General features: G+C 37.3%; 2 protein-coding genes across 8 annotated transcripts in view; one reads left to right on the plus strand and one right to left on the minus strand.

The window, feature by feature from the left end:
* Positions 1-7,295, plus strand: part of BMP2K (BMP2 inducible kinase) — a 108,073-nt gene extending 100,778 nt beyond the window's left edge. For 5 of the 6 annotated variants that reach the window (XM_074228560.1, XM_074228562.1, XM_074228559.1 and 2 more), the window contains one exon: positions 1,442-7,295. In XM_074228560.1, coding sequence (XP_074084661.1) covers positions 1,442-2,892 — 1,451 coding nt within the window. In that variant the 3' untranslated portion in view covers positions 2,893-7,295. The remainder of the gene's footprint in view (positions 1-1,441) is intronic. The other variant, XR_012476886.1, reaches the window with a different exon arrangement.
* Positions 1-15,202, minus strand: part of PAQR3 (progestin and adipoQ receptor family member 3) — a 28,672-nt gene that overhangs the window by 1,670 nt on the left and 11,800 nt on the right. Inside the window, exons 5-6 of one of the 2 annotated variants that reach the window (XM_074228564.1) lie at positions 12,512-12,602; positions 12,013-12,161 (exon numbers count right to left, since the gene is read on the minus strand). In XM_074228564.1, the coding sequence (XP_074084665.1) occupies positions 12,019-12,161; positions 12,512-12,602 (234 nt within the window). In that variant the 3' untranslated portion in view covers positions 12,013-12,018. Of the gene's footprint in view, positions 1-2,377; positions 12,162-12,511; positions 12,603-15,202 lie in introns of those variants that run through there. The other variant, XM_074228565.1, reaches the window with a different exon arrangement.

Raw genomic sequence — 15,202 nt, forward strand, 5'->3', positions numbered from 1 at the left:
TAGCTAACATATTATATGGCAAATCAGGCTCCAGAAACAGGTTGCATTTAATAAAATTAATTATCAGAATATGTGTAAACTCATATTTTGATTATAAAAAAAAGCTTAACAAGGAAACAAATAGGAAAGGTATATCTAGACAGCAATTTGAAAAAAATTTCAAGGAGTGTGAAATAACCAAAAGAAACCCAAGTAATTTTAGTTTGCATTAAGTGAGAAATCTTAGCTGGGCCTTGAGAGGTGAGAGGCCCACTCTACTGTACCAATGAGACCCTATCTAGAAGAGCATTTGGTCTTGGCCCCCTATTTTAGGAAGGATATGGGCAAGTTTCTGGTCATCTAGCGATGGGCCTCAGAATCTTACCAGGGAGATAGGCTAAAGAAACTAGAGGAGAAGGCAGCTCAGAGAGGATGCAACAGTTGCAGGAAAGAGGGACGAGACTTGCTCTGGCTTAGCCTCTGAGGCAGAACCAGGAAGCCTTTGGGCATAGTGCCAAGGCCGCAGTGAGCCTCAGCCCATGGAGGAGTCTGAGAGGGTGGGAACCAGAATAGAGTGCTGTTGGATAAGGAGAGGAGCTAGCTGCTCCAAACTGTAAGGGTTCATGGCTTTATAGGTAGCTTTGGCTGTGCTGTGTGTGTGTGTGTGTGTGTGTGTGTGTGTGTGTGTGTGTGTGTGTGTAAGAAGGAAATGACATTCTCAAAAAAAGATTCAGTATAAATAACTTAATATGACAACTTTATCCCTATTATAAATTATTATACCTGTGGGTGGTTTGATACATGCAAAGTGCTATATACTTGGAAAATCGGGGATTTAAAAAAATCCTTACTATTTATTTCATCCTTTTAAAATTGTGGCATGATATTTTTGATAATTAACTAGGACACTCCAGTCTAAACATCACTGTAGTCATTTGATTTTAAGTAAAAATCAGCAATATAGAGATAAGTAGTTAGCCCCGAGAAAACATCTCAGTTTTTGCCAAGGTCAAATTGATCATTGTGTAATCTGATGGGATTACATAGCTCTAGCCAATTGTCTAGAAACATTTACATTTACTTAGAAAATGAAAGAACTAATTTTATAGTGCCAGTTCACCAGAATAAAGGGGAAAAAGATGATATCCTTTCATGGTGGATCACTTGTATTTTCTTTGTGCACAAGGGGCAACATGTTGAAAAATACATGTGCAATTGTTATAGGTTACAGTTATAAGTACCAATTCCTCTACAAAATGTGATACATACTTAGGAGGCTTTGGGCATCATCATATGCTAGTAATTGCATCACTTAAATGCTGCAGAATCAGGGTAAACCTAGTGAATGCCATGAACACTTTTTCAGATGTTTGTTTCCTATTGAATTTTACACTGTGGGTGCTTATTGTTAACATTTTTAATGCTTTTGAAATGCTTTATTAATTTTTCTTTGGACCTGCAGGTTCTCCTGAAAAGAAGGTTGAACATTCATCTAGCAGTCAAGAAAATAGCATAGGGAACTCCATCCAAGATCTCAAAATACACCAGGTATGTAAGTGTGACCAGAATGGAAGAACAATTGAAGATGCCTCTTCAGCAAGGGGGCACATGCCTAAGAGGAGTGATGAATCTGAAAGTGATTTTGAATCAGATCCCCCATCTCCTAAGAGCAGTGAAGATGAAGAACATGAAGATGAAGATGTACTTCAAGGCGAACAAGGGGATTTTAATGATGATGACACTGAACCAGAGAATTTGGGTCATAGGCCTCTTCTCATGGATTCCGAAGATGATGAGGAAGAAGAAAAACATAGCTCTGATTCAGATTGTGACCAGACCAAAGCAAAATATACTGATGGGAGCCCTCTCCGAGGCAACAGAGACCAAGCTGGTGGTGGCCAGGCCAGAACTTCTGGGGTGCTGCTCCTCAATCCAATGCAGTTCCCTTCTGCTGAAGGAAAAGTCACCCCCAGACAGGAATTTGATGTATTTGGCTCAGTTCCTTTCTTTGCGCTTCATGCTCAGCAGACTCAGCACAAAGAAACAAATGAAAAAAACTTGTCTGTCCAGACTGTTTTCCACAGTGTGGCAGCAGAGCAAGATGACTTTGATGTATTCACCAAGGCACCCTTCAGCAAGAAGGTGACCGTGCAGGATTGTCATGGGGCAAGGTCAGAGGCACAGACTCTTCCCACGGGCCACAGAAGCCTGGACATATTTGGTTGTACTCCCTTTCAGCCCTTGCCCACATCCACACAAGAAAATGAAAGCAAAGAGGACCTTTTTGGGCTGGTGCCTTTTGAGGAGATAGCCGAGTGTCAGCAGCAGCAAAAAGTGAAACAGCGAAGCCTGCAGAAGCTCTCTTCCCGCCAAAGGCGCATAAAGCAGGAGGTGGTGAAAAGTAATGGGAAACGCCATCATGGTACTCCCACCAGCACCAAGAAGACTTCCAAGCCCACCTACCGGACGCCAGAGAGGGCCCGCAGGCACAAGAAAGTGGGTCGGCGAGACTCCCAGAGTAGCAATGAATTTTTAACTATTTCAGACTCCAAGGAAAACATCAGTGTGGCACTGACTGATGGTAAAGACCGAGGGAGTACCCTGCCGTCGGAAGAGAGCTTGTTGGATCCCTTTGGTGCCAAACCCTTCCACCCTCCAGACTTGATCCGGCACGCTTCCCATCAAGGCCTGAGTGACAACCGGGGGGACCACAGTGTGGCACTGCCTGGGAGACCAAGGCAAAGCTCATTCCATGGGTCATTTCATAGTGTGGAGGGATTGAAAATAGATGACTTTGGTGCCGTGCCCTTCACTGAACTTGTGATACAGAGCATCACCCCGCAGCAGTCCCCGCAGTCCCAACAGGGAGAGCTGGATCCCTTTGGTGCTGCTCCATTTCCTTCTAAGCAGTAGATGCTTCTAACAACTTTTTTCATTGACTCCAATTTTTAATAAGTGAAGTTGTTTTACGAATTTTCAAGAAGATAATTTGTATAGCTCTTTGTACCACTCATTACTGCAGGTCTATTAGAATAGATTTAAAGTTATTTGATTTTGTATAAACCAAATGGAAGAGGAAGTATTTCAACAGGGTAGTAGTCACTTGGGGCCCTCTGAATGTGGGAGTTTCTTCTGAAGAGGAGAAAGGGTAGCAGATAGGAGCCCTAACAATCAGTTTAGCTGCTAACTTTCTGGCACAGAAATGAAGGCTATTTCACTAAAACAGTGAGAGAGCCTTTAGAGATATTAACTTGTGCACTTTGTGCTGCCTTTCCACTCCTGGACCAATAAAGGAGTTGGAACAAAAGGTTTAACATTTTCTATGTGTAACAAAGTGATGATGCTTGGATGCACAGCTCTGGCTCCATCAGAATCAAGCATGCGGAATTAGATGTCCACCAAACAAGTTCAATCTCTAAGCGATTGGAAAGCTGGCTTCAGATCTCATACATGCAGAGCCAGAGGCGACTGACTTGTGCCTGACATCTTTTATTCTTTACAGTAAGTGCCATTAATATAGTTACAAACTCCACAAATGCCTAAAATGGAAATTAAAGAGGAGAATCTTTTTGTTTTGAAGAAAAAAAAAAGCATGAATGTAGGAAAACTTAGTAGCAGGGAAACCGCCAGCATAATCAGCACTTTTGAAAATGTACCCATTAATTATGAAGGGCTGTTTTATCCAGTGCTTCAGTAATGCCCCCGTAATAGAGCAAAACATGGAGGACAAATGAAAGAATTATGCAGATGTTTTCTTTTATGGAAAATTAGGGGATGTAGCTAAAATAATTTCATTTCATGAGTGATTTTATTGCAGAAATATAAAATATCATGTTGCAGTTAACATTTTGTTTACTATCATATGTTGCTCATGTGAAAATTATTTTATTTTTGGAGGGTAAAGTACTATCTGCCCCCAGTAACAGACAGGGGCAGCAGAGCAGCGTTCAGTTGGGCAGCTTCCAAGTGTACCACAAAGCCTTACAGGCAGGACCTGCGCCTGCAACGAGTACCTCCACACCAGTCCAAGTACCTCTGGTCCACAAGATGCACACTGTCCTACTACAAACTAATGCAAAAGCATTAGGCACTGAGGTTCATTTGGGTCAACCCACTTTTAATGAAAAGATTTTAATTAACCAAATTATTTTCCTCAGTACTGCAAATCCTGCTTGGAAACTTGAAATGTTCACAGAAATTTTCATCATGTCTGTAAGGTAGAAACTACAAATGTGAATGACTGAACACCTATGTGAAAGTGTGTGTATGTGTGTGTGTCTTTGATATTCTTAACTACTCTTCCTCTCTTCATTGTCAAAATGGATGAAAACAATTTAAGACATATAACGGGCTCTTTCTTATTATAGCTTTGGATTGACATAACAATACTTAGAAAATTCTAGAAATTTTCAAGATATCCCAAAAGGGGTTAAAAAACAAAACAGTCAGTTTTAATTCTCAGTTGTTTTGCTTTCCTTTTAAATGTAGCTCTTTTGGAATTCTTTTAATGCCTTTCTATTAGTAATTGAGTTATTAGTCTTGGAAGTAGTGCTCCATTTGGATGTCCTGTTTGGAAGTTTTCATGGAAATGAGTAACTTTGGAAAGAAGCCAAATGTATATATAATTTAATTACATATCTATCTGTTCCTTCATTTTTTTCTGTTTCTTGAAAATGCTGAATCATATTAAAAGCTGTCCTAAAGTCAATATAGAGAATTATTTATAGAGTGACAGCAGGCATACTACTTTGACTTGGAACTGAACATGATTTCTCTGTTAGAATTTATCATTTGTTTCTTCTTTGTGCCAAAGGCAAAATATATTTGCACCTGTTTTTTTTTTTTTAATTCTCAGGTTGATTAAAATAATTAACTGAACTTCAAGTGGATGTCAATTAAAAAAATATGAAATTTCTTAAAAGTGAAAATAATTGGACTCAACAATATTAGACACTCACTGTATGTAAGTCATTCTAGGCCTTAGGGTATAAAGATTGGATACAATTTGCAAAGGGCTTTAAATGGGGAAAAAGATGTACCCTAATAATTAAGATATGAGAGTGGGTGCGAGTAGTGTAAGAATTAATTATTCCACATGGCAAATTGAAGAGTTACACTAGGTGTACAGAAAATGTCAATCCATATACCTTTAAGTAGAGATCAGTACACATACCATGTACTCCTTCACATTAGTCAAGTTATACACCATCTGTCTTAATAGCATTAGTTTTTGGCTCCTTGGTATTCACATGAGAGAATTCATTATGCTATTAACTTTTGCAAAGGGCAGTGGTGATGTATGTGTCCTTAGTAATTCCAAGTGGATTAAATAGCAAATATTGCAGTCATCTCAAATTTTTTGGTTCTGTTTGACTTGCTTTTCAGTCTGGAAATGCTTATATTGAGGTACTTAAGGCTTCTTAGGCTTGCTGTGTTATGGGAGAACTCTGTTGAAAGGCCTTATATACAGCACTGTTAAACTTTGTATGATATACTTAATCAGTATAGAGTGACCCAAACAACTTCCTCTTTTTTGAAGGTAAGTTCTAAATAAAGTCTGGCCTAAATAAAGTGAGGGTCAGCTTCCCTTCAGAGATCTGGCAAGTTCCTTTGATGTTGAGCCACTAGCCATTTTTCAAGGACATAGATGGGCCACTGATTTCTCTCTTCTTATTCTTACTACTATGTCCCTCAGAAAAGGGCCAAAGTGCAGATTATACCACAAATAGCAGTTCTCTTTTCAATTCAAACCGTTCCCACACTGATTTTATCAGATTTTGAGTTTTTCCAACCTTGGTTATAGACAGATATTTTTTCTTAGTTTTTCTCTTCTTTGCCCTCTTGTGTCCCTTTAATGTTTAATAGTCTTAATTCCAAATTCTAGAGTATTTTAGTGATATTGCTAAAGTATTCTCTTTAAAATGGAGAAAAATTCACTGGTCAGAGTTCTTTTAATACCTTTAATAAAAGTTGCTTGTTCTTATTTTTTAAAGGTGACCCATTTACCTTGCAGCCTGGCATAGTGGATAGAGAGCCTGTTTTGAAATGAAGAATTGGATTTAGGTTCTGCCTGTCACATACTGGCTTATGACAATGGATAGATAAGGCTGAGAACCTGTCAGTGCCTCCAAGAAAATTCCCTAAGATTGTAGCTTGCAAAAGAGTTGATGATCTGCATTGATTGGAGTTTTCTTACTGAGTGACAAATAACAGATCTAGACTTTGCTCCCCAAATATTTTCATGCTAAAATTATTTTATTGAAGTAACTTGATAGGATCTAAGAAATTATATTTGCTCAGTTACAAAAACTGACTTTTGTTCGTTGGTTGTACATTCATTCAGGTAAGGAAAATGATGTAGATATTGAGTGATCAAAATTTTAATTGAGTAATGTTATTGTTCATTAGGGAAAAAAGACAATAATACAGAAATACTGCAGCTTTCTTCCTCTCCTCATCCTTCCCCCATCCCCTCAGCTTAAGTGTATGTATGTGTGTGTGTATATATATATGTATAAAATGTTATGTAACCATATCTGGAGTAAACACGTGGATACAACGTTAGTCATGTCCCATTTAACAATAATAATTAAGCAACTGTCATCCTTTTAATAGAGAATTGTAAAGAGCCTGTTTTATTTTAATGCTCATTAGGCCTTGAGTATCTCAGCCACTCTGCTAATTTTCTAAGATACCATGTTGCCCATTGGCACTGGGTATCACAAAGGTACAATGGTACTAGAATCCCTTGGATTAATCTGTTTTAATTGTGAGCAAAAAAGTACTAGCTCTGAGGGAGTTTAGATTTGGTGTGTATAATAATCAACTTTTCATTTCCCCTCTTTTTTTGGGGGTGTTTGTGAAACTCTGTGTGTGTGTGTGTGTGTGTGTGTGTGTGTGTGTGTGTGTGTATCTACCCTTATTGGAAGTACTTTTTTCCACTGTTAATCAGATCCAGGTATTGAGATGACACATCTACTGTGAGAATGAGATGACATGTTTACTGTGAGAACAACATAACTGATATTGTTTATCTGAAAATTTTTATATTCGTTTTATTTATAAATATACACACATGCATGCACCGAATACATTTTACTACTGTGGAGTTAATGTGAACTTAAAAAATGTCATTGCAACAACAATCATTTTCATCTGACTAGGAGAGAGTCAGTTCTTAGTCAGTGAACAAAAGCCACTAAATTAAAAAGCAGGATGCAAATGCAAAGGGTAATTGTTAGGTATGGTTTTTTTTATGTTTGTTTTAAATCGTGCTACTATTGAAAGAAAAAATAAATAAATGTTTATATTACTAAGTTTGTTTCTGTTATTGAAATGCCATCCAATAGTAAGCTGTTCTAAAGCTATTTTAAAATTGCTGGCCAATTGATTTAAGTGCACTTTGTTTGATTACATATCCTTTTTTTGTGGTTGTTAAACTTGAAATTCCTCAAGTTATTTTGTATATCACTTAAACAGATTTTCCTTCTTGTCACAATCAATATGTATACGTGGAATGGAAAGGCATTTCTAAGTGCTCACTGTGCCAAGCACTGTACCAAGAATGAGGAATACAAACGGAAAAAGCAAATTACAAGCTCCCAGGAGCTCACCTGCTAATAAGACAACACTGGGTAGAAAGGCCCCGTGGTCCATTGGGGTGGGGTGGGGTGTTTACAATGGCCACAATGATGGACCTGGAGGGCGAGAGAGCAAAGCAAGGATGGACCTTAGGGAGCAATCACAGTAAGTCCTCGAAGTCTACCACCATTTTACAGTGTTGCTGACTTGACATTACTATTGATTATTTCAAAATACACATGCCAGAGTGGCTTCAATTATCAAATACAACTGGGAAATAATTAAGGCTCATGATCAGTTTTCTCTAAGCACTAAATAGAAAAAGTTTACTACATGCTGTCTTAATGGCTTGCCAATGTCTCATTTTATTTGGAATTTAAAAAATTACTTTCTAATTGTATTTATCGTACTTGATGACTAATTCTATTTCCTTTTTGTTGCAATAAATTTCAGTTGGATTCTGTATTTTATACAAACAACCAATGACTAGTGTTTTTGACTGAGTTCATCCTTTAAAAAAATTTTCACTAATACAAACTTTGAGGAAAAAAACAATAAGGTTGGATTTTCTGACAGTTCCAAGATTTTCTTCTATGCTTAGCTACTATTGTCATAATGGATGTTCATAATAATGAAAAAGTTCTTAAAGTGACTTTGGAATCAAAGATTAAACAGTTATGAATAACTTTAGCTTCACATAGTTTTCAGTATCTTTGAAAGCTGGAAGACACCAAATAAATGGACCAGGATGGACCTAAGACCTACTGACCGAGCTAGATTTTTAATTAAATTATTTATTATCTTTATTTGGTGTGTTAATAATGTATTAAATCCTTAAATGTTATACTCAAACCACAGGTGATTTTCATATTGGTTACTCATGAAAGGCACTTTTGTTCAGAGATGGTCTTGGGGCAGAAGCAATTTTTTTTTCTTTGTAATAGTTCTGAGATTACACCATGTTACACAAGGAATATTAGTAAAGTTTAGGCAAGGTAACTAACAACTAACTAGACCATGGGAGAGTAGTAGGGGTTCTGAACGTTAGCAAGACAGCAAAAAAAATTGTTGTAGATTGGATAATAGGATAGTAAGGTAGGTTCATATGTGGTTAACAGACTGGATCAATAGTACACTGATAATTAACTTGGTTAGTTCTGTTTAGGGGGTATGAGTTTTTCTTAATAACTCATTAATTTTTTGGGGGGGGGCAGCTAGATGACACAGCATATAGAACATCAGCCCTGGAGTCAGGAGTTACCTGAGTTCAAGTCTGGCCTCAGAAACTTTGTGACCTTGGGCAAGTCACTTAACCTCTTTGCCTTAAATAAAACTTACTTTTTTTTTAAATCTACCATTTAACATAGTGGCTCTCATAGTATGGTCCAGGACCTTGTGGGGTCCCTGAAACTCTTTTAAGGGATCTGTGAGGTCAAAACTATTTTCAACTCACATAACCAAAAAACACATAAAATTTTTAAGAGGGTATAAAAGGGATCCTGAGATAAAAAGTTTGACGACCACTGACGTAGATGAAGGTCTTTTAGATTTGGGGATAATGGAATGTTGTAGAAATCGGATATATAAACCTTGATAGAGTAGCATCACTGACAGAAGCTAGAAAGAAAATAAGATGGGGATTGTTCTGTTATTAAACTGGCCCATGAGTCCAAGATGAATCTGCAGAGACAGAAAGCTAAGAATCTGTCCTTTGGGCTAGTCACAGAAATAGAAGTAAAGGGGGGAGGCAACTGCTCTTCTGTGCCCTATGTGGTCAAAGATCACCTTGAAGCTGGGCTAGAACCCTGAAGCAGCAGCACAGAACCAAAACCTTTATTTTTAACTTCATTTAGCTTAACATAACATTTGAGGAAAGGGCCCTTTCCAGGAGAGCTATCCTAGGTAGGAAGGGTGTTTTGGGTAAAAACATTGTAGAATGTATAGGGATTAAACTGGCTCCTTCTAACTCAAATTTAAAAAATGTAAAGACACTTATATGTTTTAATAAATCCAATTTATTTACAGAATACATATTTTGCCATGCAGCCCAATATAAACTGCACTCGGTATAAACACAAAGTGACAATAATATCCTTGCTACTTGGCTTGACTTTATACAAAGTTGACTATGAACCCATAAATTACTATACAATATTCAAAATGGCTATAAACTTAAAAATTTTTTTTTAGTCTACAGTTTTAAGCAGCTCCTGATCCTGACAACTCAAGTTTTATTAGTAACTAGAATATTAGTGCACTTTTAAACTTGCTTTACTGGCAAGTTTGAAAAATAAGATTAACCATGTACATTTTAAAAGGCTCAGAAGTTTGGGAAGCAAGTTGTAAGTAGTCGTTTACTGTCAAACTAATAAAGACTTCTAAAAATACTAGTGTGGATCACACACGCAGTGGTCAAAAAACTAACAAACTAAAGTGTTTAGAGTTGTTAGCAACCTACATTCATTAACACCTCAACAAATAAATATACCACATTAAGATTTGTTTACAAGTACAAAATTTACAAGAATAAAGGCTTTAAGTGTTGAGATGTTTCTTGTATAATTCTCCCCAAGACTAGTATAGTCCATTAAAAAAACTTACTCATGGCATTGTATTAAGTATAAAACAAGTCAATATTGCAAAGAACTTGTTTGTCTATGTTCAGATTTGACAATTGGGTTACAGGCTTGGATGAACTCTAGTTCACTGTAACTATCATGGCATAGCACAGATGCTTTTTTCCTTTGCCCAAAGGCAAAATATTTGATAGTTTGAAGGCAATAATGCTACAATAAACCAGTAACAGATGCTTGAGAGAAGATATGGCCAATATTTTGAGGAAGTTTCTAAAGGCATGGGGTCACTATTGAAGAGCTATTTCAAAGTGGGAGTGCCACCAGAAAGTGTGATGTAGTGTCTTTAAAAACAAAAGGAAACTCCCTATATATTGCACTTGAGTATCTCAAAAGCTGGGGGAGAAAAGTTAACATTTCCATTTTCAAGATGGATAAATGAAGGCATTCTGAAGCTCATCAGATGTATAATCTGAATGTTCCTTTAATTTTCTTCAAATACACTATTAACTCAGGAACTATAGTTTATTTTTTAAAAGTTTGTTCAACTTAGCAAGAACCAACCTTTTAACTTTTGAAGCATTACACTTTTAACACCATAGCCCTCTTGTTCTCTTTACCTTATGTGTTGGAATATGAGAGCCAAAAAATTTCTTCGTTTGATAGAACACTGAAATTACATGTCTAAGTACGTAAATGGAAATAATTCCAATTTTGAATTCTAAGACTATATATTGGCTATTTCTATGAAAATACTGTAATATAACCCCACATCAGTGGACTAGAGTATGAAGAACCTGAACTAATCAAACTGGGTAATTTGTATTACTTTACTACAGTGGTTCTCAAGATGTGGTTGAAAGTTCCCAAAACCCTTTTAGGGGACTCCAGATCAAAACTATTTTCATAATAATACTAAGATTCTTTAATTTTTAATATAAGTGTCAATAGAATCAGATTTCTGAGGGTTCTCAATTTTTTAAGAGAAATTTGAGAAACATTTCTTCTAAAAAGTTCAAGGCTGATTCCAAAATGAAGCCTTGGAAAATACATCTATAAAGCTGGGATCTTTCATCATAAATTTAGATCCTCATTTTCAAGAGGAAGGTTACATGTGTGAATGCTGAGCATGACTCCAGCTCTGGTGAATTCTGGGACCCTTTCTTTGCATTAATGTCTGGACAGACATGGAATTAGTTACTGTGGCTGACCTAATAACAAGGACACAGTCTTAATTGCTAAGTCCCATCAATTTCCAATGAGAATGACCAGTGTTGGTTTTAGAACTAAAATGAATAGTTCTCATAAAGGCTTATTTTGACAAACTATAAAACCTGAAAGGGACAATGTTATTCTGAAAAGTCATATAACACAACCATTTGATAATATTTTCAAAGTGAAAAAAAATGGATCCTATTGCAAACTAAAATCAAAATGATTATTCAAGCTCACTACTCAGGCTATTATTGCCTTGTTCAGGCACTTAAACTTGATTTTTTTCTTCGTTTATAAACAATAGGGGTAACTGCAAGAATAATTCTGTAATCACAGATGCCATCCTCCAGTAATGTTGAATGTTTCCTAGAGAAATAAAGCTGGTAAATCAACCTCATTTTCAACAATATAGATTGGTTTAACACTCTTTGTTGGTGCTAAGTTGGCATCTGTGAGAAGCTGAATACATAAGAGCAGAAACAAACAAGTTGTGAAGCCCAATAAATGAATTACTGGGCAAGTATAAATCCCCCTGAGTGTTTTTCCAAAACTTTCATAAAATATTAATCATGATACCTTAACAAAAAATAACATTGGAAGTAAACAACATACATTTTCCACCATCTAATATTGCTTGACATTTGACTATTCCAGGTTGCCATACCTGCATTCACAAATGTGGAATATAGTCAGGACAAGGCTTGCTGTGCCTGTATTTCATGACAGTCACTGTTGATTGATGCCACCAATATAACATGACTACTGCAAGGATATGCCATATTTGGTGGCTGGACCCGAGGTAGTTTAGCTGTCCTATAAGCATAAACGAGAGAAAGAATACATACACTAACAAATTCAATATACTGGTATTGACATTGGGCTTTTACTTTTGGCCTTGAAGGGGCAGACCACCAGGTGCAACCATTCTCAAAAACCTAACTAATGAGTCTCCCAAGTTTTTGAAGGGAGATATAAGGCTAATTTGAGAAAGAAAAATTTAGCTTTTTAGCCACAGCTTCTTGACTAAACCCATAAAAGGTAAAGATGTTCATGTGCAACAGAAGTTATCTCTTGGAAGTGCAGGGTGAAGTTGTTCTGGTGATAAACAGATAATTCTTAAAACAGGATGAGGCAGTTAAAGTACTCTCATATAGCTTACATACCTGGAAAATATCTTTCTGGAACTTTGGAAATGTAGAAGAGGAAAGCAATAAGGGCAATCACATACATCACAATTACACGAGGCGCAAACTCCTGCAAATTAAAGTACGTAAGTCATGGCAAGGGTTAACAAAATTCATGCTTCAATTCTAACAGTAATTCTCCCTGGAAGCACAAAACACTGCATGCAGTACCAAACATGAGGGAAACATACTGTGCTCAAGAGGCAGGATGTCCATCCTGAGACCACAAATACCCAAAGAGAACTCAATTTCCTTATATACTAGTATGTGAATCTAATGCATGGGAAACAAAGTACCACATAGATGACTTAAGGGGTTTAATCCACAACATGAAGACTTGATCATTGACTCTAAAGTCAGAAGTCATCCTTGTAGAGTCAAATGTAGGAACTGCTATGATACCCATGAAGGCAGAAAGCTGGTCCCTTTCGAGGCCTGCTCCATCATCTGACATGTAACAAACGATCCTTCTTGAGACTGTAACATCTACTCACTGGTTGTCCCTTCAATGTCTGAAGAACCAGACTCTGAAACAGTTCCCCTTAATGCCCTATGGTTTTCAGACCCTTCCTCATCCCAGCCTTACTCCACATCTGCTCTGATTTCTCAAAGTCCTTCTACACTTCTAGTGTCCATGTAATACTTAAACAGAATTCAAAACAAAATGCCCTAGATCAAATGGACTATCAATGTTGACTTTTTGGTCCTTTATTCTCAAAGACCACAACAACAGGGAAGTTGAATTAGATTTGAGCAAGGTGCTATGCTAAGTCACCAGCCTTATTTTCTCCTTCAGAACCATCTGGGTCCAATGGCTGTACATGAATCGGGATAACTGGAGATGGCCCTGGGTATGAGGCAATCTGAGGTTAAGTAACTTGCCCAAGGTCACACAGCTAGTAAATGTCAGGTGTCTGAGGCAGAATTCAAATTCCTGTCCTCGTGACTCCAAGACCAGTGCCCCCAGAGCTGCCTTCTAAGGATATATTTGTTTTGGGAGGGGTGTGAGTAGATCTTTTAATTAAATTGCAATAGATTTAATAGATTAAGTTGATGGTCAGGTAAAAAAGACCTACACCTTTATTTTTTATAACCATTTCTAACTCGAGTTTAAAGCAGTATTTTGATTATTTCCATTCCCCCCGCCCCCAACACAAACACATACCAGCTTTTACATTTGTTGTAATTATAATTCATCTTACTAATTTAAAACTAGTTACTCACAATGGTACCTTCTTTTCTATATCCATTCTACATAGTATTTCATCTGAAAAAACTGGGTATTTAAGAGGAGTACAAGCTAACTAGGAATCAAGACAATCTGATAGCTAGAAAACCAATCTTGGACAGAATTTTGAGTGAATTGTAAACAGTGTCCAAGTCTAGGTAAGTAACAAGTCCATAGTACCTTGCCAAGGTCAGGACGTAAGATTTAGGGTATATAAATTGGTTAATATTCTTTGTTGATATAAAGTTGGCATTTGTGAGGAAAAAAAGGTGAATATGCAGAGAACAAACAGCAGAATGTTGAGGAAACCGTTTATTCTTAATAACTTTATAACTTAATAACTTTAGCAAACTGAAAAGTAGATGAAAGAACACGAATAGAATGGTAATAGGCCTCAACATCATATTAATTGATTTAGCTGAAGGAACAGGGGAAGCTTACTTAAAGAAGAGACTGGGGGGGGGGGGGGGTAAGTATATGGCCGCTATCTGTAGAGCAGAGAGATCTGAATCATTCTGCTTATGGGAAAAAAATTAGAAAATATGGATAGGAAAGATGGAGGGGTAGATTTAGACTTGATATTACTGCACTGAAGAAAATGTCAGAAGGGCTGGATGCAGAGAAAATTGGGAAGACTTGTATGAACTGACACAAAGTGAAAATAATCAAGAATTACAAAGGACAACGGAAAGACTTAAGAACTATGATGAATGCAAAGAACAATCCTAATTCCTGGAAAACTTAAGCTTTCATCTCTTCCACCCTCACCCCAGGACCTCTGAGGTCCTGTTTAGTGACTCACATGGAGCCTATTCGCTCTCAGGCCAGCTACACCATCAGCACCTCCCTTCATCCCCTGGCCAACTTCTTCACCTTATGTACTCATCCCCTTCCCTCCCTTCTGGCACCATAATCAAATCACTAATAAGCCTGCTGCTGGAAAGGGTATGTCAATCTATTCTAATCCATTCCTGTAACTTTCCAAACCAAGGCCTCCTTCCCTGGCCACCTCCTCTAGAAATCTCTGACACTGGAATTTCCGTTTCTTGAAGACAGGCTATCTCTACTGTAACCACTTGGAAGAACTTCAATGACACACAGCAAGCTCTTAATAAAGGTTTCTTTATACAGCTACATGGCATGATTCCTAGATCATTTACTCAGACTAGAGGCAGCACAAGCTATGGACAGAGTCCTAGCTCTGGAGTCAAGAGGTCCTGCCTGCAATCCTGCCTCTTTGGTCTTGGACAAGGCATGGCCTTTATGTTTCCTCATTTGTAAAAAGAAGGGGTTGGTCACAGTGGTCTTTGAGATCCTTTATAGCCCTGGATCTTGATCACAAGAACTAAATTCATCCTCCCTTATCTATTACAAATCTATATCTTATTCCACAAGTAAGTGACTGGGAGCAGCAAAATTTACTTGCATCCTAATACTGTTCT

This window comes from Macrotis lagotis, chromosome 3 (assembly GCF_037893015.1).
Source record: "Macrotis lagotis isolate mMagLag1 chromosome 3, bilby.v1.9.chrom.fasta, whole genome shotgun sequence".
NCBI lineage: Eukaryota > Metazoa > Chordata > Mammalia > Peramelemorphia > Peramelidae > Macrotis > Macrotis lagotis.